Source organism: Phyllobates terribilis, unplaced genomic scaffold, assembly GCF_046119375.1.
Source record: "Phyllobates terribilis strain yellow unplaced genomic scaffold, ASM4611937v1 Scaffold_3__8_contigs__length_932513732, whole genome shotgun sequence".
Taxonomy (NCBI): Eukaryota; Metazoa; Chordata; class Amphibia; order Anura; family Dendrobatidae; genus Phyllobates; species Phyllobates terribilis.
The window spans coordinates 381,744,499-381,772,337 of record NW_027362763.1 but is presented as its reverse complement, the minus strand read 5'-3'; the positions used below and the strand labels follow the sequence as shown (position 1 = coordinate 381,772,337).

Here is a 27,839-nt window from a genome sequence, read left to right as displayed (position 1 = left end):
GAGGATCTTACGCAGAGTAAACCAGGCTTTCTTCCTAACTGTTATATACAGTGCCATCTTTGTGCAGTCATTTCTATAAATGTTGATGAGACTAATAAACAATATAACTCTTCATTGCAGATTAAAACCTTGCTTCCTGGAGAACATCAGCAGGTCCAATGCAATCTGAAAAGTCGTTTTGATGAATTCTTGGAAGACAGCCAGGATTCAAAGATGTTCTCTGTGTCTGATATAGGACAACTGGAGCGAGAGGTCAATGTCTGCAAACTGTACTATGAGGAGCTGCTAAAATCTGCAGAAAGAGGTAAAGATATTTATATATTATGCTTTGCTTATATAGTGCCGTTAATTCCACAGTGCTTTACAGACATTATGGGCACTGTCCCCATTGGGGCTCACAATCTAGATCCCCTATCAATATGTCTTTGGAGTGTGGGAGGAAACCGGAGAACCCAGAGGAAATCCACACAAATATGGCGAGAACTTACAAACTCCTGGCATGTTGTTGATGTTGTCCTTGGTGGGATTTGTACTCAGGACCCCAGCCCTTCAAGGCTGCAGTGCTAACCACTGAGCCGCCAACAAGAGCACATATATTACAATGAAAACCAAACTGACACATTCAACCATAAGGCTGGAGTTACTTATGAAGGATTGTGGCAGGTTATAATGTAGTGATTAGAATGAAGATCCAAATGAGAGGAGAAGTTTCAGCCTTTCATTTTGGACCAAAAAATGTCAATAAAATATTTATTGTTTCCAGCCTTATAACTATAAAATGCAGCACTTTCCTCACATGTTGTAAACAGGTTTTCCCACCATAATAAATGATCATCTATTGACATAATTGATAAGTTATTGATTGCTGAGAGTCTGACCACTGGGTCCCTCGCTGATCCCAAAAAAAGGGTACTGCAGTCCCCTGTTTGAGTGGAGCAATACTCCCGCATGTGCACCACTACTACAGTCATTATATCACTGACGGAGATAGCTGAGTACACAGGGACTCTAGAGGCCCATGCGCAGGATCCGCACAGGCAACTAATTATTTTGGAATTTTGAGAAGATTAATTGAGAAATTTTGTATTTCAATGGAGACTCATAGGGCCCAATTCATCAAAGCTTTTATACCAGAATTTTGGCGTAAAAGCTTTGAAAAGTCTAAAAATTTAGGTGCAAAGCCTAAATGTTGAGACTTTTGGCGTCTTCATGCCAGTTTCTCCCAGCACTGCCGAAATTGGTGGAATTGAGGTGAGACAGGGCACGGCGAGGGCGTGACCCCACAGCCCGACTAATTCATGACAATTTGTGGCATTCCCTAGGCCAGAAATCTCACTCCAGTACCTGACTGAAGTGAGAATTGTGGAGTGGCACATGGAGTAGTACACCACTCATCAGACACTCCTGCTTCATGAAGAAGCAAGCACCTCTTCATGAATCGCGAGTGTCTTGACTCCAGCACGCCCCCTCGGCAAGACCGGTGTGAACAACGCTGGTCTTGATGAATCGGGTCCATAGTGTTTGGTCAAGTAACATACTCAGTTCTCATGTAGTACTTCTGTTTAAGGAAAAGTAACTTTTGCTACATATTTTGTGAACTTGTGACAGAATCTCATTTAGGTAGTTAATTTTACTATATTATCACACCTCATAGCGGAGTCAAAAATTTCTACTTGAGGAAGAAAAAGGCCACATGTCACTGAAAGATGCTATAGTGTTGAAACATCATTAAAAAAAATCCCCCTTTTGATAAAATGTTAAATCTATACCCCATTAATTTAACTATATAAACTTTGTAATGAAATTTGCTGTTGGACTCATTGATAGCTGATCTTAGACTCCAGCAGATTCGGTTGCAGGGAATTGACAGGGTAGGTTCAACACAGTACAATGCACACAGAACAAAATGGATCTCCAGAGTGCTTTAATATAGGATGTAAATCATATTAAAAAAACATTTACTTTGCATTTTCAACAGAGGAACAAGAAGAATCTGTTTACAACCTGTATACCTCTGAGATTAGAAACTTCCGTCTCCGTCTGGAAAGCAGCGAGGAAAGGCTTATTCGACATATCAGAACACCACTAGACCGAGATGATCTACATGAAAGTGCCCTGAGAATCTCTGACCAAGAGGTAGGTCAAGCTGGCAGTGGGATTTTACTGCAGCTCTTGGGTGACCATGTTTTGTTCACAAATATGTTTGAGCGACTCTTCTTGGGATAGTCGTCCTCAGGCTCTGTCATTTCTCCCAGGAGAAAAAGTACCGCGTTCTCTTGTTTTTTTTCCATTAAAATGACGGACACCCATGACAGACACCTATATGTGTCAGGCATGTTGTGTGTCCATTATTCAACAGATCCATTTCTTGCATAAATTTCATCTATGTGTTCCTGTGATGAACAGGGAAACAGAAGTTCTATTGCTAGTGTGAACTTGGTCTACTACTTAGCCAGACCTTCCTGACCTTTCCCAGCCTATCTGTTCTCTGTCCTAGAAATTCATGTGTGATGCGTTCTCCTGTTAGGACAGGCTGCCCCGTGTCAAAATTTACATAGAAATAAAGGTTTAATAAAGTATATGACGGATTGACCATAGGAATTAAGGTGCACCCACTTGTAAATGTCATCTGGAATGGGAGGCACTCTTTAAAGGAAACCTGTCACCTGGGCAAATGCTAGTTCCCTGCAGATATAGGGTTTTATCTGCATGTAAATATCATTACAATGCTGCCCGGCCACCTTCCTGAAAGTGCAGCTACTGGGAGAAAATGAACTTATTTCCTTGCGGGGACGGCTGGCTTTCAGTCATGGGGCGGTGCAAGGAGCAGCTACAGTCATCGGTCACTGCACCGCTCACTATACTGTGGACGGCAGCTGTGAGCATGCCCCGGCATTTTGATTGACAGCTCGCTATACACAGATTCGCTGCAGAGCCAGTTGTCAATCGAAGCCCCACGGTGTGCTTAGAGCGGGCGCTCACAATATAGTGAACAATGATTGAAGCCATTCCAAGCACGCCCCCGTGACTGAAAGCCAAGAAAAAAGTTCATTTTATCCCGGTAGCCACATTTTCATTAAGACAACTAGGCAACATTGTTAAGCTTTTTACCTTCAGATTAACCCTATATCTCCAGGTAAATGGCACTTTCCAGGTGACAGAATTCCTTCAAATGCTTGCAAATGGATTGCAGCACTGCATTCTACTCAGAGCCTTAAGCCCCCGTCTCACATAGCGAGATCGCTAGCGAGATCGCTGCTGTGTCACGGTTTTGGTGACGCAACAGTGATCAGGCTGGTAACCATGATAAACATTGGGTTACTAGGGGCACACGCGCACCTAGTAACCCATTGTTTATCATGGTTACGAGCCTGCTAAAGTGAGCGGTAACCTCCCGCTCACCGTAGCAGAGTGGTAACCATGATAAACTACGGGTTACTAGGAGCGCGTGTGCCCCTAGTAACCAGATGTTTACCATAGTTACCAGCCTGCTCCTGCTTCAGCAGGCTCGTAACCAGGAGCAGGACATCTTGGAAAGATTCTTTCCACGATGTCGCTGCTCCCCTGATCGTTGGTGAGCCTGCCTGTTTGACAGCTCACCAGCGACCACATAGCGACGCAGCAACGATCCCTGACAGGTCGTATCGTTGTCGGGATCGTTGCAGCGTCGCTAAGTGTGACGGGGCCTTTAGGCTATCTCCAGAACAGAGAACACCTGGAGAAAGTCCCGCACCTCCCAGTCACAGATTGGACAGCCGAGCTGTCAATCAAAGCACTGGCTGCTTAGCTTGGCTGTCCAATCCTGTGATGGGCATGCTCTGCATGACCCAGTTTCCATAGGACAGCATAGCAGTAACTCCCTTAGCGGAGGAATCGTGACAAGAATACTGTTTATAGCATGGTGTTTTTAAGAACCTTAAGCTGTAAAAAGATGTTTAAAAGCCTGAACATTAAGTGTTTTTTACATAGATGCATATGATCATTCTTTTGACTGTTTTCTGATAAATTTTCAGTCAGTTTTTCCCTCTGAAAAAAGCATTATGTGCACATAGCTTTACAGAAACCTCTGCATTGGTTTCCCATACTATTTCTTTGCCTTTACCTAATTTTGCCCGTCGACGTCCGACGTATTGGGCTTGTTTTTTGCTGGACGCATTGTAGTTTTGATTGACTCCATCAATTTTACCAAACAATTAAAAAAAAAAAAGCAATTCCGCCAGTGATTCTTGGGGTTTCTTTTTAAAGATATTCATTGTATGGCTAAATTGACCTGGAAACATGATTCTTCGTATCCCTGTGTTTTTATTTAAATGGTTTAATTTTTTTTTTAGACCTTTGTAAAAAAAAAATGACGGTTTCCGAGATGCTTAATGTTTTTATTTAGTAGCTTTATTAAGCTCTGGTAGGGCTTTCTTTTCCTGAGGTGAGCTGAAAATTTTATTGATACCAATTTGGGGTACATACAACATTTACATCATTTTTTTTCAGAGAGATAGGATGACTGAAAAATCGCAATCCTGTCTTTTTTATTCTCTTGCTCTTTACGGCATTTACAGTATGATCTAATTAATTTTATATTTTGATAGAGCAGACTTTTATGGCTGCAGCGATATCAAATATATTTATTTTTATTTTATATTTTTAATTTCTTTATTCTTAATATGAGGAAAGTGTGGTGATTCAAATTTTTATTTCTTTTTTCCATTTTTTAAAATGTTTTTTAATCTTTTATTATATTTGTTAACCTCTTGGAGGACTTGAACCTGTGATCGTCTCATCACGTATTCTGTATACTGCAAGTGTATTACAGTATATAGTCTAAATCATGGTTTGTAGCTGAGCTTCACAGGAGTACCAAGATGGCAGTGACTAGGGTCCTTTAGCAGGCATCTAAATTAGATTGATAATGGTGTGTAAAGGTTAACAGCAGTGATCAGAGCTCAGATCTGGTTGCTGCTGTTAGACGTAGACGCCGGTTATGCAACATATTCAGTATCCTCCTCGTGTGGAGAGAACTCTGAGCCATTTCCACACACGCTAACCCTGCCGCGGACGTACAGGTTTGCCATTTTGTGCTAAGGTGCTAAATTAATTCAAGCATGGTTTGGTTGGGTGAATTTGCTTAAAGGAACCAGCTGTGTATAGAGTCATCCAGTAGGTTCACAAGTGGGATACAACAAGCTGGAAAATAACATATTTTTTAAATTATACTAAGAATCTGTTGCTCTATTGGTTTCTTGTATGAAAATATAGTTTTTTTAAGTAGTAATACTTTCTGTTTGTTTTTTTACCTGCACAGAAATTAAAGAAGGACTTGGACCATCTGAGAGTAGATTTATCCGCTATTTCAGATAAATGTGAGGAATTCTTCAGCCAAGCTGCCGCCTCTCCATCAATTGATGCTTTACGATCTGAGCTCAATATTGTGATCCAGTCTATGAGCCAAATCTACTCCATGTCTTCCATTTACCTAGAAAAGTATGTGGATTTATTATTATAATGTACTTATTATAATTTTATTCTTTAAACATACAGTGATTCTTAAAAGCTATGGACACCTTTGACATAGAAAAACCTGATTTTTACATATTTTATTGCTTACCTTTAGTTAATACAATTATTCTACGTTTCACTTGGCAATTTTCATTCTTTCATTCATTTACAGACCTCATGATATGCAATTTGCAGCCTGATCCAGGTTTCATATTTTTCTCTTGTGGGAGTGTCTCTCCCAGTAATGTAGGCTGGATGTGAGCTTTGTGTGTATTCAAGGTATATAGACAGGTGTGTGCCTTTCCAAATCAAGTCCTATCAATTTAATTAACCACTTCTTGCCAGAGCCTGTTTTTGCCTTCGTGACCGGGCCAATTTTTTCAATTCTCACCACTGTCACTTTATGAAGTAATTACTCTGGAACGCTTCAACGGATTCCCCTGATTCTGAGATTGTTTTTTCGTGACATATTGTACTTCATGATAGTGGTAAAATTTCTTTGATATCACTTGTGTTTATTTGTGAAAAAATCAGAAATTTGCCGAAAATTTTGAAAATGTTGCAATTTTCAAACTTTGAATTTTCATGCCCTTAAATCAGAGAGATATGTCATACAAAATAGTTAATAAATAACATTTCCCACATGTCTACTTTACATCAGCACAATTTTGGAACCAAAATTTTTTGTTGTTAGGGAGCTATAAGGGTTAAAAGTTGACCAGCGATTTCTCATTTTTCCAACAAAAACATTTTTTTAGGGGCCACATCATATTTGAAGTCACTTTGAGGGGCCTTTATGATAGAAAATACCGAAAAGTGACACCATTCTAAAAACTGTACCCCTCAAGGTGCTCAAAACCACATTCAAGAACTTTATTAACCCTTCAGGTGCTTCACAGGAATTTTTGGAATGTGGAAGAAAAAAATTAACATTTAACTTTTTTCACAAAAATGTTACTTTAGACCCATTTTTTTTTTCGCAGGGGTAACAGGAAAAAATGGACCCCAAAATTTTTTGTGCAATTTCTCTTGAGCGTGCTGATACCCCATATGTGAGGGAAAACCACTGTTTGGGCGCACTGCAGGGTTCGGAAGGGAAGGAGCGCCATTAGACTTTTTGAATGTAAAATTTGTTTGAATAATTAGCAGACGCCATGTTGCGTTTGGAGAGCTCCTGATGTGCCTAAACAGTGGAAACCCCCCACAAGTGACCCCATTTTGGAAACTAGACCCCTTAGGGAACTTATCTAGATGTGTGGTGAGCACCTTGCACCCCCAGGTGCTTCACAGAAGTTTATAATATTGAGCCGTAAAAATAAAATTTTCACATTTTTCCCCACAAAAAATGTTTTCATCCCCTAATTTTGCATTATCATAAGGGTAACAGGAGAAATTGCACCATTAAATTTGCTGTGCATTTTCTCCCGAGTATGCCGATACCCCATATGTGGGGGAAAACCACTATTTGAGTACACTGCAGGGTTCGGAAGGGAAGGAGCGCCATTTGACTTTTTGAATGCAAAATTTGTTTGAATAATTAGCGGATGTGCCCCTGATGTGCCTAAACAGTGGAAACCCCCCACAAGTGACACCATTTTGTAAACTAGACCCCTTAGGGAACTTATCTAGATGTGTGGTGAGCACATTGGGAGACATAATAAACAAATCAGTAGCAGGTGAAGAATTGGTTTTATTTATTTTTTATGCCGTTCCTCGTGCGGTATAAGTGATTAGATGACTTTATTTTTCGGGTCGGTGCGATTACAGAGATACCAGATTTATATCGGGTTTTTATGATTGACAGCTGTCACACACTAAAAGATGCTTTTTTTGCAAAATCTAGTTTTTGCATCGCCATATTTTGAGAGCTATAATTTTTCCATATTTTGGCCGACAGAGTCATGTGATAGCTTGTTTTTTGCAGGACGAGTTGACATTTTTATTGGTACCATTTTTGGGTACGTGACATTTTTTGATCGCTTTCTATTCCGTTTTTTGGAAGGTAAAATTAACAAAAACCAACAATTCAGGAATTGTTTTTTGAGTTTTTTTTATGCCGTTCTGCGTGTGGTAAAAGTGATAAGGCAGCATTATTCTTCGGGTCAGTACGTTTACAACGATACTACACTTACTGTATATTTTTTTATGTTTTGGCGCTTTTACACAGTAAAACCATTTTATAGAAAAAATATTTTTTTTGCATCACTTTATTCTGAGCGCTATAACTTTTTTATTTTTCGGCTGATGGAGCTGTATGGCGGCTTTTTTTTTGCGGAACAAGATGACGTTTTCAGTGGTACCATTTTTATTTCCATTTTGCTTTTTGATCGCATTTTTTTCCACTTTTTGTTTGGTGATATGAGGAAAAAGCATAGTGTTTTGCTCCGTTTTTTATTTATTTTTATTACGGTGTGCACAGAAGGAGTTAATTAGCATGACAGTTTTATAGCTCGGGTTGTTTCGGACGCAACGATACCAAATATGTGTCCTTTTTTTGTTTTTGCATAAATATACGGATTTATCGGTTTAATATTTTATTTATTTATTTTTATGTATTTTGTGATTTTTTTTTAACAGTTTGAAAACATTTTTTTTTACTTTTTTTACATTTTTACTTAGTCCCTGTATGGGACATTAATTTTTATTTTTCTGATCACTGATCTCATTCAATGTAATAGACATATATTACATTGGATGAGACCACTGCTGACAGTTTCACACTGTGTCTCCTGCTGGACTGAGCCTAGCAGGACACCATATATGGCAGATCTGGAGGCGATCATGTCACATCCAGCTGCCATAGCAACGCCAGGTCCTGGAAGGTATCGGGGGTCGTCGGAGAGGTAAGTAGACGACCCCCTCTCCTCCTGCTATCTTCTATATGCCACGATCACTATAGATCGCGGCATATAGAAGACATCAAAGGGTTAACATCACTGGGACCTGATCCAATCAGGTCCCGATGATGTTCCCTGTTAGAGCTATCGCTCTGCACCGCACCCGCAGCGCTTGCAGGACCCTCGGGGTCCACCCACCGTTTTTTAACGTCGGAGCTGCACAGAGCCCAGGCAGCGCCGACGTGTATCTACAGTGGGCGGTCGGGAAGCGGTTAAACACAGCTGGACTCCAATGAAGGAGTAAAACCATCTCAAGGAGGATCACAAGGAAATGGACAGCATGTGACTTAAATATGAGTGTCTGAGCAAAGGGTCTGAATACTTATGACCATGTGATATTTCAGTTTTTCTTTTTTAATAAATTTGCAAAAATTTCTACATTTCTGTTTTTTTTCAGTCAAGATGGGGTGCAGAGTGCACTTTAATGAGAAAAAAAATGAACTTTTTAGAATTTACCAAATGGCTGCAGGGAAACAAAGAGTGAAAAATTTAAAGGGGTCTGAATACTTTCCATACCCACTGTAAATGGCACTGGCATGGTATTGGGTAAATAATGACGATTTTGTTATCGTCACACAGATGAAGCCTTTGGAAAACCACTTGAAGTTCTTTCTGGTCTTTGGTCTTCATACTTCATATTTATCTTGTTAATTGTGCTAGAATTAGTACATAACTTTAGTATGTTATCAAATGACCACATATGGTGGGATTAATAGAATGTGCTGAACTGCTAAGTTTTAGTAAGCATGAAGGACTACATATAATGAAAAAAAATATTGGAATATATGGAATTTTGTTACTTGGTGTAAATTCTGCACCTCTCCATGGCCCACTCTTCCCTGTATGTCTTTTGACACAGCTGGGCCTGGTCCTGAGGAAAACCACACCCAATTGGATAATAAGACTAGATCTGCATAGAGGGAAGAGGGGGTCATATCTCGGGAATGGAGAGGTAAAAGAACAAAGGAAAAATAAAGCCAAGTTCTGGAGACCAGCAGCATTTACACTATATAAAAAATACATATTTATGACAAATTACAAGTCCTCTTTAAAATGAATGTCCATTTTTAATCACTATTATTTTATGCTTAAATCACCACTCCACAGTTTTTTTTTTTTATTTCATAGAGTGGTATCACTAGAGCATAGTACCTGCACCTAGTAATATATTTACCAGCCGCCGTCTTCTGCTCCTCCCAGCCCCGCTCCGCCATCTTGAGGCTCTCATTGTAAGTCTATGAGAGCCTCGTTTGGCCTTGTTCTGGCTCTCATAGACTTGCATTGAGTAGTGACCTCCGGCTCACTCAGCAAACACTGGAGCAGGTCACAAAGAGGAGAACTCGATTGGCGTGGTGAGGAAAACAGAAGAAAACTGCGTCCTGTAAGCTTATTACTGGGGTCAGGGCACATCCATTAGTGATACCACTCCAGCAGTGAAATTGAGAAAAAACGCCAGAGTGGTGCTTTAAAGCAAGCTAAATTGTCTGCATAATTTCTTTTTGCATAATTTATAAACTCATTCAAAGACAATTTTGCTGCTTGAATACATCAATGGAGAAATTCTGCTGTTTAATACATTTATACATCAAATTCCAGAATCCATATGTTGTTAACTAGCTCCCCCTGGAGGCACCTCAAATTTTATCATTCAACTTTGCCGCTTTGGTTAAAGGAATGGGTTTTGACCCTTAGATTTTTTCCCCACAATGAGTATTTGGTACATTTTTTATGCTGAAGCTTCTTACTGTACCAGCAAACTGGATGGGATTTTTAGAAATCTCATACCCACTGTGCCTTTTTTAACGCTACGTAAACTGATGTACATGCATGCCTGAAAGCCACAATATATCAATTTCTCTTGCGAAGGTGCTGAGTTTTATGTGCACATTTTCCTCATAGAATTGCATTAGATACAGAAATTAGTTTTTAGGGCTTTTCTGCTGTGGAAACACATTATTAACACTTGTAATCCACACATGACTATCAATAAAGATTTGTCAAAGCCAAATACCAATAAGTATCAAAAACTAAGCAGCTTTATATAAAACATAACATACTCCCCAATATAATACAGCATTAAAACTGCAATGAAAAAAACCCCACAAGTCACCTAAATTACGTAATAGGTGCAGAACTGCTGCAGAAAGTCTGCAACCTCAAAAACTCACCAAATATTCATTGTGGGAACGTAACCTTATGGAGATATGTTATAAACCTAGACAGCACAAAATATTAGTCCTAAAATTGGCATGTGTTATAAGGTGTATATTTATGGTGGGAGCTTTGTAGCTTCCTGAGTCTCAGTCATATAGTTGATAATTGCAGGAAGCAAGAAATTGGCCAGACAACTAGATAGACGGAGCAATGTAAGAGCTGGATATAAAGTAATCCAGACTATCTGTTTTCTAACTGACTTGATCTTCTGCTAGATATTACTTTATTCATTTTCCTTCCCAGTTGGGTTGACATTAGCTCAAAAATTGAAAGTCTGTAATGAATTGATGAAGACAGTTTTCCTTCACGTTTTTCTTTTTACCCCTTATAGATTGAAGACGATAAATCTTGTGCTAAAGAATACACAGGGAGCCGAGACTCTAGTGAAAACATATGAGACCAAACTGTGTGAAGAAGACGTCATTACAGCAGATAGAAGCTCAATTGATCGACTGGTTGCCACCTTGAAGGTATGCATCTTTATGTCTGAACCCATGCTTCATGTCTTCTTCTGGATTCCTCCTTTAGACTGGTTGTATTTTGTTGTCCACATACAGACCAGAATGCACAGGTTGACCGCTGGTTTCCTGACCCAAACTTACTCCCTCATAGGCACATTTGAGCCTGTAGGTTCAGATCTTGAGACCCAAGGTCAGTCTGTACATTTTGGTCCGTATGTGGACCATGAAGCATATATTCCAGAGTGTTGAATTAGATCTTGTCCTTATTCTGGCATCATAACATACAACGTTTCGACCACAGAATGGTCTTTATCAATTTACTTGATAAAGACCATTCTGTGGTCGCAACGTTGTATGTTATGATGGCACAATAAAGACAAGATTTAATTCACCCTGGATTGGATGCTGTTCCTTTGCTCCTCTTCTGTTTATCCCAAGTGGGTTCCTTGGGACTTGGAATGGGCATCCTCCCTCAGCTGGTGCTGTCGGCCAACCTTCTTCTATTACATGAAGCATATATGTCTGAACATGGCCCTTTGGAAAAAATATGTTAGATCTCAAATCTTATTATTTGTTATGATTTGTTGATATTTTGACACTTATTATTTATGTGGTATATCTAAACTCATATTATTTTTATGCTATATTTCAATGCTCCTTCTTTCCCTGGTAATTAAAATAAAACAAAAAACAACAAAACCTGTGATTTGTCATTTTTGTAATAGCAATGGAGATCAGAGGTTGATGAAAAAAGAGAGGTGTTTCATGCACTGGAAGATGGATTGCAGAAAGCCAAAAGCATCAGTGATCAAATGTACAAAGTGCACAAGGAGCGGGATCTTGACTTTGATTGGCACAAAGAAAAGGCGGACCAGATCGCGGAGCGGTGGCAGAATGTGCACTCTCAGATCGAAAACAGGTTTGCATATATTTGCCAGAGGATTTTACATTCCATTCAGCATTGTAACAAAAGGCAGGGCAGAGTCTTGTGTCATAAATGAAAAGTTTTGCAGAACATGGAGAAGTCTCTTTCCTGGGTGAATTCTTAAAATCTAACAGGCTATGTTATTCTATGAGGCAGTGATATTGTTTCTTTTACAATGTTTTATTCATCTAATAGATTAAGAGACCTGGGTGGAATAAGCACATCTCTGAAATATTACAAAGAATCTTACGTAGCCCTCGATTCCTGGATTAGGCAAATAGAGGAAGGACAAAGCAAGTTGCAGGATGGCATGCTCGATAGTAAGGCCCTTAACAAGCTTCTGGACCAACAGAAGGTAAAGTGAATTTCTCTAAAAATTCCGGAATGGCTGTAATAGCTATAGTAATACCAAGGTTGACTGATTACAGCGGTAATTGGAGAGTTGATTAATGTTCAGGGATTCTCCATTCATTTCTGAATTTTTCCTGCTTTGATTAGAAACAATAAGTTACAATTGTTTCCCACATTAAACGTGTGGCTGGAGTGACACGTGGCTCAGAGGGATGTCTCCATCCACCAGGACTAAGTTGTGTAGTAATGAAGCTTAGAGGGGTTGTCCAAGGTTAGCAAAGCATTGTTACTTTCTTCCAAAAACATCACCCCACCTGTCCACAGATTATGGGATATATTCCAATTCAGTCAACACATTACCAGACAAAACCTGGATCAACGCTGCGGAATAGCTGCAGTGCACAAGAAATAGGCTGAACTGGATGGACGCTTGTCTTTTTTCAGCCTTATAAACTATGTAACTATGTAACTATGTAAAACCCCCAGACTGGTGTAGTGTTGTTTCTAGCACATTTCGGACATGTTTTCCAATTCTGAATATCCCCACTCTGATACTTATTTCTTGGAAGTGTGTATCCTTACTCATTCCTGTTTTTTCTTATTCTAGAATTTGATTTCTGAAATTGAGATGAAGCAAAGCAAAATGGACGAATGCCAGAAGTATTCAGAACAATATTCTCTGGCAATTAAGGTAGAAGTTTTATTTTTTGGTTACCATCCAAATGGTTTTCTTTACATACCATATGCATCAAAAATGATTACCAAATAATTTGATCTCCACTTATTTCTAAAGCACACATGTCAAACTCCGGCCTGTGGGCCAAATGTGGCCCGCAGGGTGATTATATTTGGCCCGCGACACCAGAACCACCACCCATATGTGGGGCCCATTATTCTATATGGAGAACTATGTGGGGCCCTTATTCTGTATGGAGGACTATGTGGGGCCCTTATTCTGTATGGAGGACTATGTGGGGCCCATTATTCTGTATGGAGGACTATGTGGGGCCCATTATTCTGTATGGAGGAGTATGTGGGGCCATTATTCTGTATGGAGGACTATGTGGGGCTCATTATTCTGTATGGAGGACTATGTGGGGCTCATTATTCTGTATGGAGGACTATGTGGGGCTCATTATTCTGTATGGAGGACTATGTGGGGCTCATTATTCTGTATGGAGGACTATGTGGGGCTCATTATTCTGTATGGAGGACTATGTGGGGCCCATTATTCTGTATGGAGAACTATGTGGGGCTCATTATTCTGTATGGAGGACTATGTGGGGCCCATTATTCTGTATGGAGAACTATGTGGGGCCCATTATTCTGTATGGAGAACTATGTGGGGCTCATTATTCTGTATGGAGGACTTTGTGGCGTCCATTATACTGTATACTGGTTGTCCTGCGACTTTGTCTAAATTTTTCATTTTGGCCCTCTGTGTGTTTTGACTATGACATCCCTGATCCAAACTATCCTGGGCCTCCTGCTGAACTATGGCGTAAGTCTGTTACACAGCACATGAAGTGCCACGTTGCTCCATATTATGCAACCACAGGACTTTATGTGCTGCTGTAACTTACTAGGTCAGGTGCCATATTAGGGAAATATTCTTCCAAAGCAGTCTGGCCTATAGGAAGAAAAGCTATGTGTTCCATACACCTTCATATGAAATCAGATATCTACAGATGTGTCCATTCTCACTTTTTCAAGAATTTCTCATGTTAAAAATCAATGCAATATTGCAACATATAATAAAGGAAACATTTATAATCGAGGTTGAGTGCCGTGTAAGGCTCTACAGATATGAATCATACAAAACAAATCCAAAACATGGCCGCATGGATAAGGCAAATATGAGAAAATACAAACATATAAAGAAACTTTCTTTTGGTTTTATAGGACTATGAGCTCCAGCTGATGACTTACAGAGCACTTGTGGACTCACATCAAAAATCTCCAATGAAACGCAGACGCTTCCAAAGCTCATCTGATATTGTTATACAAGAGGTAAGTTATATATTATGTGGGGTTTGTAGGGATCCTAGGGTTAGGTTTCTCCTTGTAGAGAGAATCGAGTTGATGTACGGACACTTATAGGCCATGGGATACTCCTATGGCAATATTTAAAGAAGTTGTCCACTACTTTATATGAACCCCCCCAATGCATCCCCCGGGGGCCCTGTACTGTTTTTGTAAATACCTTGCGGTACCTTTTCTGCCTGTGAGCGGCGCTATCGCTGGCCGCTCAGAGGGATCGCGTGACCCCTCACTGATGTCACGTCAAGTGAGGCATGACATCAGTGACGCGCTCCCCGCGGTGGACGCTGGGCTGTGGGAGGGGTTACCCCGTGCGTCACACCCAGCATCCACAGCGCACTTTCCCAGTGAATGAGGACAGGGAGAGTGCGCGGTGGATGCCGGGTGTGATGCGCGTGGTAACCCTGCCCACAACCCAGCAGTCACCGGTGGAACGCGGAAGAGGGACTCTCGGCTGCAGCCTGGACTTGTCGTGACGTCAGCGGATGTCAGAGCCGACTGCAGCCGGTTGTCACGTGATGCCTGTGAGCGGCCACCGATAGCGCCGCTCACAGGCAGAAAAGGCACCACAAGGTATTTAGAGAAACACTTTTGGGCCCTGGGGGAATACATTGGGGGATCATATAAAGTAGTGGACAACCCTTTTAAACATGCAAATAACCTCTTCAGGGAAGATGTGGAGTTGAAGTCTAGTGCCACCTAGTGGGGGCATCAATCCAGAAGTCCAAATAAAGAGCTCTACCGTTTAGGACAAGAAGACAAATCAGAAACTTCTCCAATTGGTGGCACTGGTGTTCCTGTCTTCTTTCTTTTTTTGAAGATTAAGAGGCTATTTGCACATTAGCGATTGAAGGACATTGGTGTTTTATTCTGTATGGAAATCTAGAAATGCATTAAAGAGAATCTGTCAGCAGGTTTTTGCTATGGAATCTGATAGCAGCACAATGTAGAGACAGAGAGCTCGATTCCAGCATTGTATTTCTTACATGACTGCTAGGTGTAGTTTTGATTGAATCCCTGTTTTGTCTGATGTAAATGTAGCAAACCTAAGACTTCAGAGCTGTGTATACACCAACATCCTTGACTCGCAGGTTACTATGTACACTGTGGATTGTCAGCAGGTTGCCAATCCATGGTGGGGCGGGGCTGAACATATTAGCCTGACTGGTCTGCATGTGAGACCTAGTCCTCTAATGATAATGTTCAGCTGATAAAACACTGATTGTGTTGAAACTGCAGCACACAGCCTAATAGTTGACACATGCCTAGAATCAACCTCTCAGCTCATAAATTATGCTGCTCTCAAATTAAAAACCTGCTTCCCTTTAGTTGTATTGTTTGAACATTATCATAGAGTGTGTTATAAGTATAATTCATACACTTATACACAAACATGTTGTGTTTCTCTGTTCCCGTTCATTCATAGTACATGGATCTAAGGACCCGTTACTCTGCCTTGATGACTTTAATCAACCAGTTTGTTAAGTTCTCTGGGGAAACCTTGAAGAGAATGGAGGAAGAAGAGGTAAGGATACAGTTGAATCTCATAGGTCCACTTTCATACTGTGCACCGTCGGTGATGGAAGCATTTCTCATCCTCAGTTTGTGTCCCCGACCTCTCGGCTTTATTTTGGTGGCGGGTTACTATGTATTGTGTATTCCTACTAACAGTTAGGTGTTTATAGTTAAAAGAAAATCACAGACATCAGCAAAACAATTAGTTTTACATTTAGAAATAGAGATAACTTACAGAAGAATCTGCAATGAAGAAATTGGGAAAAAAATATTTTCCAGTGCATCACTGTAATTACAGGTATAATTGTATAACAATTATAAGTACATACATATTTTACCCAAAGTAGAACAATTAAGCCTATTACAAATAATATAGGTGGTAGGGATTTATTCCTTCAGTAAGGCATGATACAGAACAGATACGTAGGTACTTATAGACCCGATTAAAAATACTTTTCCATATGGGAGCTTCATATTAGTAATATTTATTAACTATATATCCAAAACACTGTATTCTAACCTTTGAGACCCGCAGAATACAAGGACATATTTGCTTTATTTTCAGTTGTATTTAACTTTAAGACGTCTACTGGATAATTTGACCCAGACTGACCATGTGTTTTCTTTCTTATAGTAGGTGTATAAATACTGTATCCTCTGATATGATGTCATTATTATATTTAGAGTAATAAACATCCTGCCTTTGCATTAGCTCTAGCATACGACCTATAGACTTACTCATGCTCTGTTATGTGCTCTGGCTCTGTGTCGCTTTGCATGGACTATGTTGTTATGCACAAGCTGGGCTTTCCTTTTTAGTTGCCAATTTTGGCTTGAACTTCCTGCAGATGTTTAGTTCACTGTACAATATGTATTATGCTTCTGTGGACTTTGGTGTCTGGCTTCTCATTCCTCTCCTGATACTTCACTGACAAGACAAGGGGGCTGAATCTTTTATCTTTTAATTGGCTAATATAGGTAAGTCATTTAAGGTATGCAATTTTATATGTTTAATAATGTGTTACTTTGATATTAAGGGTCTCTTTACTTGTAATCTCCCATTAGAAATGAGCGGGTCGATTTGTGGGACTTCGGTCCAGAGGCCAGGTTAGTGGTACATGACGTCTAGCCTGTAGGCCCGCAAATCTCTTACCTTCCGGTGTCCCCAGCACAGCATTTGATTTGTCAGGGCTGGCATGACGTCATCTGTGCGACATGATGCACAGATGACGTCGCACCAGCCCTGGCTTATCAAAAGCTGTGCCTTTAAGGTAAGAGATTCACAGACCTCCATTCTAACCACCAGGTACCACTGACCTGGCTTCTGGACCGAAGTGCCTCTCATCTCCATCTCCCATTCTTCTCTGGAGACTTATGTCGTAACCAGCATGCTGGCCAGTACTCTTGCCATGGCAACTTTATCATGCTTAATGAGTTTCATGAGTTTCCATAAAATCAGCGCACAAGACTCCTCTTGCCTTAGTAACACAGCGCCATGGAATCAATGGCGCTATATAAATTATTAATAATAATTAATAATAATAATAACTGTACCATCTAGTGAGTGACATGTATTTCTGCATATCTGTTATATGATTGGGCAGAATATCACTAGAAAAGTGACACTTTGTTCCCGCTTCATCAACACTACCATTTTGTACACCAGTCTTGATGATGAGTGCACTGGAGTAAAACGTGCCTAATTCATTAAAACGTATGCATCTTTTAATGAATTAGACATATCTTTTAGCACCACCACAAGAAATGTACCCCAAACAAGGACTGGAGTACATTTCTGTCATAATTTACGTCACTTTTGTGGCGTAAATTATAATGACATTACCAGCGACTCTCAGCCACGTGCTCTCCCTGTGAAGCTTTACACACTTTTTAAAAAGTTGGCAAAGTTGGCCGGGACTGGTGTCAAAATGCCAAAAGTTGCAACATTTTTGCTCAACTATGAATTCCACAAAAATGTTGCAACATTTCAAATGCCTAAATAAAATCAGCTTCTTTAAGTGTAAATTAGTTCTATGAATAAAAGTAGTATCATAAAACAGTATTCATTTTTCTATATTAAATTATTTTCACGTTTTTTAAAATTCGATTAAATACTTTAAATTGCCGTTATGGCTTTTTTATGTTATTATATTATTATGCTATTATATTATTATTAGATTTTTTTTTCACAATGAATACTGCATTTCACCTTTTATAACAAGAAAGATGCTGAAAGTGTTTCTCTTTACTTTATCATAGACTCTGATGTACTCAGAGCGTTCTTCCTCATCTGCTTACCCAGAATTAGCAGAACAGCAAAAAGCCAGTGCAGAGGAAAACAAGAGGCTCTTGAAAAGAATTCAGGAGCTTGAGTTAACCCTGGAAGATCTGAAAAAACAAAAATATCTACTGGAGCAAGAATTGCCCAAAGTTAAGGCTTCTGCTGAAATGGAGATTAAAAAACACCAAAAGACAGTGGAAGAATTGACAATGCAAAAAACAAAGGCGGAATATGAGGTACAGCAGTTCCGTTTAGAGCTGGAAACTACAGTCAAACTGAAAACGGCAGCTGAGCAGCAGCTAGAACATGTGCGCCAGATTACACGGCAAGCAGAATCCAAACGTGATGCTGTCGAGGACAAACTTAGAGCATTTAAGACCCAGATAGAGGAAAGCACTACAGCAAGAAGGAAGCTGGAGGATCACTTAAAGAGAAAGGAAATTGATCTTCATGATCTGGAAAATAAAAAAATCAGTTTAATGGGTGAACTCAAACGGAAAGCTGAGATAGAGGAAGAACACTTGAGACAGATAAAACACCTTGAAAGCGACCTGGTATTCCAGAAAAAAATGGTAGAAGAGAAAATGGATTATGAAACAAAAAGACAGTATTCAGACTCATTATACAGTTATACGTCTTCTAAGGATATGGTGATCCCTGCACGATCCATGCAAGAGGTTCATTATGTGATTGAATCAGACATGAGAGGTGCTCAGATGGAACAGTATGTTAAAAAAGCAGAAACCCTTAGGCAGCAGCTCGATGAACTTACACTAGTTCACAAAAAAGCAGAGAATGAGCTGAAACAGTATAAAGCAGAATTAAATACATTACAAATACAAAAGACTTCTGCAGATGAGAAGAACCGCCTGCTAAGAAATCAGTTGGATGATGCACATAGTATGTTGCAACAACTTAAAATAGAAGTAGAACAGAAAAACCAATTGGAACAGAACTATGTGTTGCAAATTAGAGATGTGGAACGAAAGCTCTATCATAGCCAGGATAAGGCTGAAGAAGTGATGCAAGAGGCTAGTGATCTAAAAAAGATTCGAATGAGTTTTGAGGAGGAATTAAAGATATTGCAACAAGATAAAGTCTCTTTGGAGCATAAATTTAAGATGCAAAAAGCTGACTATGATGATGTGAGAGAGAAGCTAAAAGCTTGCCAAGAAGAACTGAGACAGAAAGAAATGACTGAAAGGAATAGCCTTCAAAAATTATCTTTCCTAGAGGAAGATTTAACTAGAAAGAAACAAGATGTGGATGAATTCCGAAAACGAATGGAAGATCTCACCCGTATAAACGCAAAAGCTGAGAGCAGCGTGAAAATTCTAAATTCACAAGTAAGTAATTTGCAGCAAGAAAAGATTGTATTTGAACAGAGATCACAATCTAGAAGTGGAGAAGTTGACAGTTTACGTGAACAGCTAAAGAAAATGCAAGATGAGCTTCACCAAGCTACTAGGGCACAGAAGGAGGATCATCAAAAAAATATAAAGTTGCAGGATGAGTTAACAAAAAGCAATCAGTGGTCAAATACACTGAAGATAAAGTTAGATGATCTTACTAAGTCACACAATGAGACAGAGATGATGTCGAGGAAGGTTAAATCTGAGTTTGAGAAGACAACCATGGAAAGAAATAATTTGCAGAAAAATTTTGATATAGTAAAAGCACAACTAGAAGGTACCAAGGAGCAAATTAGGGTTACTAGTGAACAACTACAAAAACAGTCTAAAGGAGAGTATGAAACTCAAAACATGGTCAAAAGGATGGAAGAAGAATTAACAAAATCGAAAAATTCTTTAAATGAAATCAGACAAAAATGTGATAAGCAAAGCTTAACAATACTGAATTCTGAAAAGGAGATACGAAATCTGAAAGCTGAATTAAACAGTTTAACTATGGACAAGCGCCTAGTGGATCAGAAGCTTCAACAGCACCAGACACAACTTCAGGAAATGAATACGAAAACCAAGAAAGCGCAGGATGATCTTCACAAGAAGATTGTGGATGAGCAACTAGCACAGAAAAAGCTTATGTTGTACCAAGAAGAATCTGCAAAATACAAAAGTTCAGCAGAAGACTTCAGGAAAAAACTGGAGACGTCAATGGAATCTAGTTTAAGCACCGAAAATAATTATTCAAACATGAGGATTGAAGTTGTTAGTATGAAACAAGAGAGGGCAATGCTGGAAGAGAAGATTAAGTTGATGAAAATAGAACTTTCAGATCTTCAAGAGAGATTACAGAGATGTCAAGAGCAGTTGAACTTGGAGAAAAAATCTGGGCTGGAAAGTGGTCAGAAATGTCGAAAAATGGAGGAAGAATTAGAGGTTCAAAAACGGGCTGTTGAAAGTCTTAAACAGAAAGTTGACTTGCAAAGGCAAGACCACATAAACCAGTTAAGATATCTACAAAGTGAGATTCAGCAAAATAATAGCATAAGGAGCCCTTTTCAGAAAAATGAATTTGAAGTAAAAGGAAACAGTTATGTTATGTCCTCAGCAGGTTCTCAACCAGATTTTGATGCACTTAATCAGAGGACCAAATCTTCTCCAATATTGAGACGAAAACTAGATGGTCATCTTGATGTCAGTGTTCCTGTTTTTAACTCTACTCTCATTGACGAAAAGAAACACATGGATGGTTATGATGACAGTGTTCAGAAGGAACTCCAGCTACAACTATCCAGGATAAAGCAGTCCCTCGATGTTGGCGACAAGAGCAAGCCATTTACAGAGTACGTTACACAGACCAGCACAGAGCTTCAAATATCTATTGATAACATGAATGCTTACAAACAGCTGTCAGAGTTAGAGACTATGAAGGATAAAAGTTTACAGAATGCCTTTCAAACTTTGAGAATTGAAGAGGAGAAAATTGGAAAAGAGCTAGGAAAATTTGATCAACCTATGGAGGTATTTTTTGTATATCCTCCTCGCTAATCTGCTATGCAAGTCACTTGACATGCTTTGCCAGCTTATATGCTTACATAAAGCTTCTTTATCTTGGTGATTTTTTTCCTTTGCTTGCATAGGCAGGATAGGACTGAGAGTAAAAAGCAGCTTTGGCCCACAAACCCCACCACCCCACATATAATATTAGACAACTCCCCCAAAAAATAATATGCACTACATGCTTTGATAATTTACCATTTTAACTACTTCTTTACATCTGTAAATCACACCATCAACACATATATGTAATTGGAACGTTGAAACACCCAGTCACATAAGTGGAGAAGGTGTACCATGCACTTTTTCAGTGATGGACATTATATAAGGGCCAATATTAGATTATACTAGGGAGTACAAAGCTAATCAGATACGTTACAGGCACAACAATTAAGGAGTATTTGTGAGCTCTCCTGATCTCTTTTTGTAAAAGACAATTCGGAAGCATTGTTTCTTAAGAATTGTATTCCTCCTGAAAACGTATGAATTACCTGGCTGTTACCATACTCATTGTGATGAGGTTGTGTCCCTGCACAGTGCTACAGTGTTCAGGTATCACTGACCGTATCAAACTGAATGGTGTAGGGAATGGTAACACCCATTTGTCAATTATCTTAGGGCTATAAAGACTTCAAGCTACAGCTGCAGGCCACATATTTCATGGATCTCAATGTATGCCTGTAACACCATAATTAAATTAACGGTCTCACAAAAAGTGTCCATGTAGACCAGACCTGATTTATTTTCAGGAGGAATAAAAGATTAATGTCAAACAAAGGGGCCGATTCATCAAGTCCGGCGTTGTTCAGCTTGAAAATACCATTGACTTGGCAGTTTAGAGCTGGCTGAACACTGCTATTAATAAAGTGTGAGTTTGGCCCATCTAAACCATAGACATGTAAAGGGAACCTGTCATGTGGGATAACACTATTAACCTGTAGATATAGGGTTAGTGTGCTGGTTAATAGCGTTATGAAGGAGCCTGGCCGCTGTACTGAAAGTGCGGCACCCGGGAGAAAATAAACTTTATTTGCCCTGAGCAATTAGGGTCACCACTTAAAGAACTGGAGAGCTGCTCTAAGCATGCTCTGGCACTGACTGACAGCCGACTCTAGAGTGCATCAGTACAGAGCCGGCTGTCAGACAGTGCCGGGGTGTGCGCGCTGCTGCCACTCTCAGTGCTATGCATGGTGACTAATTGCTTGTGACTGAAATCCAGCGGCTCCTAGGAGAAATAAAGTTAATTTTCTCCTGAGTGCCACACTTTCAGTACTGCGGCAGGACACCTTCATAACACTATTAACCTGCATATCAACTCTTTATCTGCAGGTTAATAGCATTATCAGACCTGATAGGTTCCATTTAGTAACACACACTGTTCAGCACATCATGCCTTTATCTACTACATGCTGCTCTCAGAGAGGGCAGCAATGAAATAGGTGACAAGTTTATTTTAAAGGTGGACACATCCGTACTACTTCAGACTGTTAGGAGAAGTGACAGGTATTCTTTAAATCCAGGGACTTCTAGATGACATTTCTCTGATTGTTATCGTTCGTTCTCTATCCTATTTTTCTTTTTCTGGCCCAGTATGCTATGATGACCTCTGACAACTGCAAAGTTTGATTCAAAATCATCATTGGTTCCACTTCTTAAAGAGGTTTTCAATAAGTTGCACAATTGTACGTGTTAAAAAAAAGTTCCTGCGCTGAAATAACCTTTTAAACGTGCCCCTTCTATGTACTGTATCATGACTGTGTCTGACCGTGAAAAGCTGCTCCAGATCATGGTCTGGTTATATCACAGCTCCTGGCCAGAGGACAAAGCAAAAGAATGTATACAGACATTACAGCACAGGATTGCAGATGCTGCCTTCTCTGAAGTAAAACATTTCACTGCCTGTTTAAAAACATGTTTCACAGAAAGAATCAGCTGTGATCTTATGCTGTCCTGTTCGTATACTCTCTTTTGCTTCCTCCCCTGCCCAGGAGCTGTGGTATGAGCAGACCATGTTCCTACATGGTCAGACACAGCCATTACACAGTACATAGCAGGGGCACATTTATAAGATTATCTCAGCACAGGAACATTTTATTGAAACACATTCAATTGTGGAACTTATGTTTATTCCAAGATCTATTAATTAAAATGTACTTTGTACTTGGGACAATACCTTTAAGTCAATATGTAAAGAGAGGAGAGAACAAGGCGCAATGGGTGACTCAGTATTGCAATTGTTAGAGGGGTGTGAGGATGGCTACTAACCTTATGAAGTTGTGCACCTCTGCACAACCCCAGTGTAAAGCTCCACAAGCTCCGCTCTGTTGGTGGCTGTCATCTATTTCCAGCGGCGTTCACAGATCCTGATCTCTCGGTGGTGGATCACGTGGTCAGGTTAGTTGCATGTAACGCCGAGATGGACGCCCAGCTTCACCAACACCCCCGGCAGCGTTCCGGAGGGGTTAGGGCAGCGCAGCTTGGAAAACCAGGGTAGTGATTCTAATTAAATTCCTCCCACAGGTGAAAGAACAATAAGTTAAAGGCAGCTCTACCGCACCCCAACAGGGGGAAAGGGACAATAAATGGATATGAATAGCGGTACCAGAGCGCCAATAACAGGGCAAAAATATTAAAAGGACTGATTTATTAATATACACACAACGCGTTTCGGTGGACACAGCCACCTTCATCAGGTGTGACAAGCAGCAAACAATTGATCCTTATATACATTTGACTAGGTATACAATTACTTAAAAGGGGCGGGGCCAGATACAGAGTAATACCTCTATATTAACCCCTTGAGTTCATATATGCTCAATAGAGTAAAAAGGATTGTTATAAAATAATGCCTAATGAAGCATATAGGGTTCTTATAAAAAGGATTCGCTGTAAAAAAACAACAACTTGTGAATCCTATAATCTTAATACTTCATAGGATATATTGTCATCTACCACCCTATATTTTAGATTATATAAAAAAATAATAATAATTTTTACATACAACATAAAACAATGCATAAATATAAAGTATAAAATTACAATCAGTTTCTATCATTATAATTAGGAAAAGTAGACGAAGAAAGGAAAGAGAAAAAAAAAAGGAAAGAGAAAAAAAAGAGAAAAAAAAAAAAAAATTCCAAAAAAAAAAAAATCCCCCCCCCAAAAAAAAAAAAAAAAAAAAAATAATAATAATAAAAAAAAAATAAAAAAATTTTCTTTAAATTTTTTCTCCCTTCTCTCTCTCTCCTCCCTCCTCCCCTCCCTCTCTCCTTTCCCCTCTTCCCTCCTTCTCTCTCTCCTCCCCCCTCCTCCTCCATATAAAAGATATATATAATAAATTTGCTAAAATATGAAAACAATTATTTAAAAAGTTGTCTTCTCTATATTAAGGTTCAAACCTTCAGGAGACAAGGTTCCCATTTTGAAAATCCAATAATTTTCACGTGTAATGAGACGATTTAGTCTATCAGGGTGTGTATCAACTATATGATCAATGATAGTTAGTTTTAGGTTATTAGGATTTTTTTGATGTTCTTTTAAGAAATGATTAGAAACACTATGTAGGGGAAAGCCGTTTCTAATATTTTGGCGATGTTTTAATTAAATAAACATCGCCAAAATATTAGAAACGGCTTTCCCCTACATAGTGTTTCTAATCATTTCTTAAAAGAACATCAAAAAAATCCTAATAACCTAAAACTAACTATCATTGATCATATAGTTGATACACACCCTGATAGACTAAATCGTCTCATTACACGTGAAAATTATTGGATTTTCAAAATGGGAACCTTGTCTCCTGAAGGTTTGAACCTTAATATAGAGAAGACAACTTTTTAAATAATTGTTTTCATATTTTAGCAAATTTATTATATATATCTTTTATATGGAGGAGGAGGGGGGAGGAGAGAGAGAAGGAGGGAAGAGGGGAAAGGAGAGAGGGAGGGGAGGAGGGAGGAGAGAGAGAGAAGGGAGAAAAAATTTAAAGAAAATTTTTTTATTTTTTTTTATTATTATTATTTTTTTTTTTTTTTTTTTTTTTTGGGGGGGGATTTTTTTTTTTTTGGAATTTTTTTTTTTTTTTTTTTCTCTTTTTTTTCTCTTTCCTTTTTTTTTTCTCTTTCCTTTCTTCGTCTACTTTTCCTAATTATAATGATAGAAACTGATTGTAATTTTATACTTTATATTTATGCATTGTTTTATGTTGTATGTAAAAATTATTATTATTTTTTTATATAATCTAAAATATAGGGTGGTAGATGACAATATATCCTATGAAGTATTAAGATTATAGGATTCACAAGTTGTTGTTTTTTTACAGCGAATCCTTTTTATAAGAACCCTATATGCTTCATTAGGCATTATTTTATAACAATCCTTTTTACTCTATTGAGCATATATGAACTCAAGGGGTTAATATAGAGGTATTACTCTGTATCTGGCCCCGCCCCTTTTAAGTAATTGTATACCTAGTCAAATGTATATAAGGATCAATTGTTTGCTGCTTGTCACACCTGATGAAGGTGGCTGTGTCCACCGAAACGCGTTGTGTGTATATTAATAAATCAGTCCTTTTAATATTTTTGCCCTGTTATTGGCGCTCTGGTACCGCTATTCATATCCATTTATAATACCTTTAAGTCAGACACAGCCTTAATAATTGAACATATAAATTCAGACCCCAGACTAGACCCCAAAACAAAAGGAGAACTAAACACAGGAAATGCACAAATAAATGAAAAAAAATCTTAGCACTTTAACCCTTATTCTCCACCAATTTTTGATCCTATTTTATCTCATCTTATTAGAATAATAAGAATTTTTTAAAGGGGAAGTGTGAACAGGTTTTAAGTGTCCGTTTTTGCTCTTATTTTATTCTTGCTACCACCTTAAGAATTTTCTCTTATTTAAATAAAGAGATATAAGCCTTTTTTAGTGCTCCCAATATGCTAATTTTTATTGTCTTTTCCAAGGGGGCATTGCTCACAGGATAATTATGCAGAGCAGTCAAAAGACATGAAGACATGCCCCGCAGAGAACCCGACGAACAATGCTCCCTTTATAAAGACCACAAATACTAGCACTAAATAAAAAGACCCATCTCTTTAAAACCATATCGTGGATTTTTTTTTTAAGCTTAATATTCAGGGGGCAGCAGGAATAAATTATGAGGAAAAACTGGTCACTTGTGACCTTATGACAGGTACTATTTAAATAAATTCTTTATGTTCCATATCAGCCATGTCCTTTCTCCTTAGTCATGTGTCTCCCTGTAATACAACTGGCTGCAACAGGAGCCTTCCCCATCAGCATTGACTACTGTGAGTCAAAAAGATCATTAAGCCACACTCCTTAATTAAGTTTTGCCCTCTGAGTTGGTAGCTACATGAAAACAGACCAGATCAGCAGGGCTTTTAGCCCTTAGTTCTCGAAACGATTTCTACATTTCTGCAAGAGTGTTTGTTTCAGGATTATGGAGGAAATGCAGACTGACAAGTAGCAAGGTCAAGATTACATCATTTTAAGTTATATTAATTTCCTTTAATTGATACTTCAAGCCAGTCCTCATAAGTTAATCAGACCCAAGCTCATACCCCAAATTTCTGATCAGACTCCTAATGTCCTTTGACCCCAGGTCAGTAACCTAATTAATCAAAACCTTAACCAGATCTCTAATTTTTGAGACCTCAGACCAGATCCTCCTAGTTCCTCAGACACAAGACAGTTCTCTTAATTCCTAAAGAGAACCTGTCATGTATATGTAGTCTGATCTGTGGACAGCATGAAAGAGAAGATGAGCAAAATGATATATAGATATTTTGGAAAAGATTACTGTAACTTGTGTTTTATTTAGTTAAATCCCAGGCGTTTGTATGCATTTGAGTTCAGTGAGTGGTCCTACTAAGTGACTGACAGATATCTTGGTATATACAGTCATACAGGGAAGACTGTCAATCACTGAGTAAGACCGCCCTCTGGACTCTCATACTTACAAACACCTAGGATTTTAGTGAATAAAATTCAAGTAATACTGAAACTTTTCCCACATAAATCTCCATCTATCTGATCAGCTCCTCCTGGTCTATATCATCCTGCCTGCAGATCTGATACCATTTTCAACATAGCAGGTTTCCTTTAAGATTCCTGATCATATTTCTTATTCCCCAGACAGTAGACCAAATCTCTAAGACCTCAGAACAGAAACCTTATTCCTCAGATCCCAGACCAGATGCTTAATTCATTTATCCTGTCTCCTCTGACGCCAGACCAGACAAAAACAAAAGAAAATTTGATCCCAGACCGGGCAAAAACAAAAAGTTGTCTTCAATTTTGTATGTCTGTGTTCACAGACAATATCATGATAATGATTGCTGAGCCTGGATAGGCAAGCTGGATTTAGTAGGGCAGGAGAAAAATTGCTAGAGTCTTAAAATATCAGGGTCACAAGCACTGCAACATTTCTTTGCCGCCACCTCTCACCCTAAGACCACCATCACCCATAACTTTTATAAGTGATGAGTGATGGATATTGGTTTAACCTGCCAACTTCAGCAGAGCGGGATGACTAATTTGTATTGGGCTGTATAAAAAGGGTCTGGCAGTGGCTTTTCCATATTGAGAACACATGCATGCTTGGCTGAGCATGCATGTGGATGAGTATGGGGAGGGGGATAAAAGTAATAGCTGATGGCTCAGCTCTAA

At 39.0% G+C, this 27,839-nt stretch overlaps 1 protein-coding gene across 29 annotated transcripts in view; it reads left to right on the top strand.

Annotated features, from left to right (window-relative positions):
* The window catches only part of DST (dystonin), a 744,334-nt gene that overhangs the window by 452,731 nt on the left and 263,764 nt on the right, over positions 1–27,839 (top strand). For 26 of the 29 annotated variants that reach the window (XM_073675444.1, XM_073675441.1, XM_073675455.1 and 23 more), the window contains 9 exons: positions 121–304; positions 1,979–2,136; positions 5,300–5,478; positions 10,936–11,074; positions 11,791–11,984; positions 12,186–12,345; positions 12,949–13,032; positions 14,244–14,351; positions 15,808–15,906. In XM_073675444.1, coding sequence (XP_073531545.1) covers positions 121–304; positions 1,979–2,136; positions 5,300–5,478; positions 10,936–11,074; positions 11,791–11,984; positions 12,186–12,345; positions 12,949–13,032; positions 14,244–14,351; positions 15,808–15,906 — 1,305 coding nt within the window. Of the gene's footprint in view, positions 1–120; positions 305–1,978; positions 2,137–5,299; positions 5,479–10,935; positions 11,075–11,790; positions 11,985–12,185; positions 12,346–12,948; positions 13,033–14,243; positions 14,352–15,807; positions 15,907–18,155; positions 21,102–27,839 lie in introns of all 29 variants that reach the window. The other 3 variants (XM_073675452.1, XM_073675454.1, XM_073675461.1) reach the window with 1 other exon arrangement.